Here is a 1,325-nt window from a genome sequence, read left to right as displayed (position 1 = left end):
ATATTGGGTGTTGGCAGAATTGTGCAGTTAAACTCAATCAGATCAGGCAGAATTTCGTTGAATTACAGAGCACCTGGAGGGGCAGAATGGCCTACCGCTGCTCTGAATTCATGTCAGCTTCTTTTCAAGAGAGACAATTCCAGGTGACAAGGAATGTCAGAGTAAATGCCTTCTGACATCACTCTGAATGGCCTGGCTTTGATTTTCATGTTAATTCTGACTCTTAGCAACTACAACGAAATCAATATTCACAAGGATTTCTATTGGTGTTACCTTTTGAAGGTTTCATCAGGGTTTTTCGCACACTCACTGGGTTCCAGTAATGCCTGCAATGAAACCTCCCGCAGTCTCTCGCTGTAACTGGGTATTGAAGAGCTTCTCTCAATCTGCTCCACCAGACTCAGGACAAAGCCACTGACCGACAACGTCTGGACATCCTGAGCCTGGCAGAAGTGATGGCCCACAGTCCTGACCGATAGGTCGAACTTCTGGCCATGCTCAGATACTGGCCACAGCACCTCAGTGCACAGGGCGGTCTTACCACTGCCTGGGCCCCCAGTCACCAGGACCCCGGTGCTCCGGCTGCCCACACTGCAGTCCAGGCTGCGCTGCAACTTGTGCAAGGCCCATTCCCGACAATAGAATCTCTTCCCTTGCAGCAAGCTCTGAGTCATTGCTCATTCCTTTCCACGCTCCCAGTTCTGCACTTCATTCATGCTGGACTCCGGAATAGGTGTGGCTGTGGCGAGTAATCACAGCCGGAATGCCCGGAGCTTGGCAGCCTCATAACTGCAGCACATGCATGTCATGGCATGTGGGAACCTATATAGAGTGAGAGAGAGAGAGAGAGGTGGAGGGGGACATCAGTCAGACTGATTTAAAAAATGCAATTCAAGTAAAGTTTCAATAAGGTTCTGGCAAAGTTTACTATCTGCTGGAACATGGCAAACACAGAAACAAACTGATGCACAAACAACATGATAATGACAAAGTAAACCAATTTCTTTATACTGACTGTGGAATTCAATATTCGCCACACCAACAGAAAACAGATTCCGCGGGATCTTTTACATCTACCAGAGATATAGGCAGTGCTTCTGTTTCACAACCCTCTGACAGCGCGGTGCTCCCTCAGCACTGACCCTGCTCCCTCAGCACTGACCCTCCGACAGCATGGCGCTCCCTCAGCACCGACACTCCACAGCACGGCGCTCCCTCAGCACCGACCCTCTGACAACGTGGGGTTCCCTCAGCACTGACCCTCTGACAACGTGGGGTTCCCTCAGCACTGACCCTCCGACAGCGCGGCGCTCCCTCAGCACTGA

General features: G+C 50.8%; 1 protein-coding gene across 1 annotated transcript in view; it reads right to left on the bottom strand.

Moving 5' to 3' along the window:
- Positions 1 to 269: 269 nt before the first annotated feature.
- The window catches only part of LOC125483329 (ankyrin repeat domain-containing protein 50-like), a 19,970-nt gene continuing 18,914 nt past the window's right edge, over positions 270 to 1,325 (bottom strand). The window contains exon 2 of the mRNA XM_048598157.1: positions 270 to 822. Coding sequence (XP_048454114.1) covers positions 270 to 674 — 405 coding nt within the window. The 5' untranslated portion in view covers positions 675 to 822. The remainder of the gene's footprint in view (positions 823 to 1,325) is intronic.

The sequence above is a fragment of the Rhincodon typus genome, chromosome 6, assembly GCF_021869965.1.
Source record: "Rhincodon typus isolate 14 chromosome 6, sRhiTyp1.1, whole genome shotgun sequence".
NCBI classification, from domain to species: Eukaryota; Metazoa; Chordata; class Chondrichthyes; order Orectolobiformes; family Rhincodontidae; genus Rhincodon; species Rhincodon typus.
The sequence above is the reverse complement of the archived record's forward strand: the minus strand, read 5'-3'. Positions and strand labels throughout refer to the sequence as shown.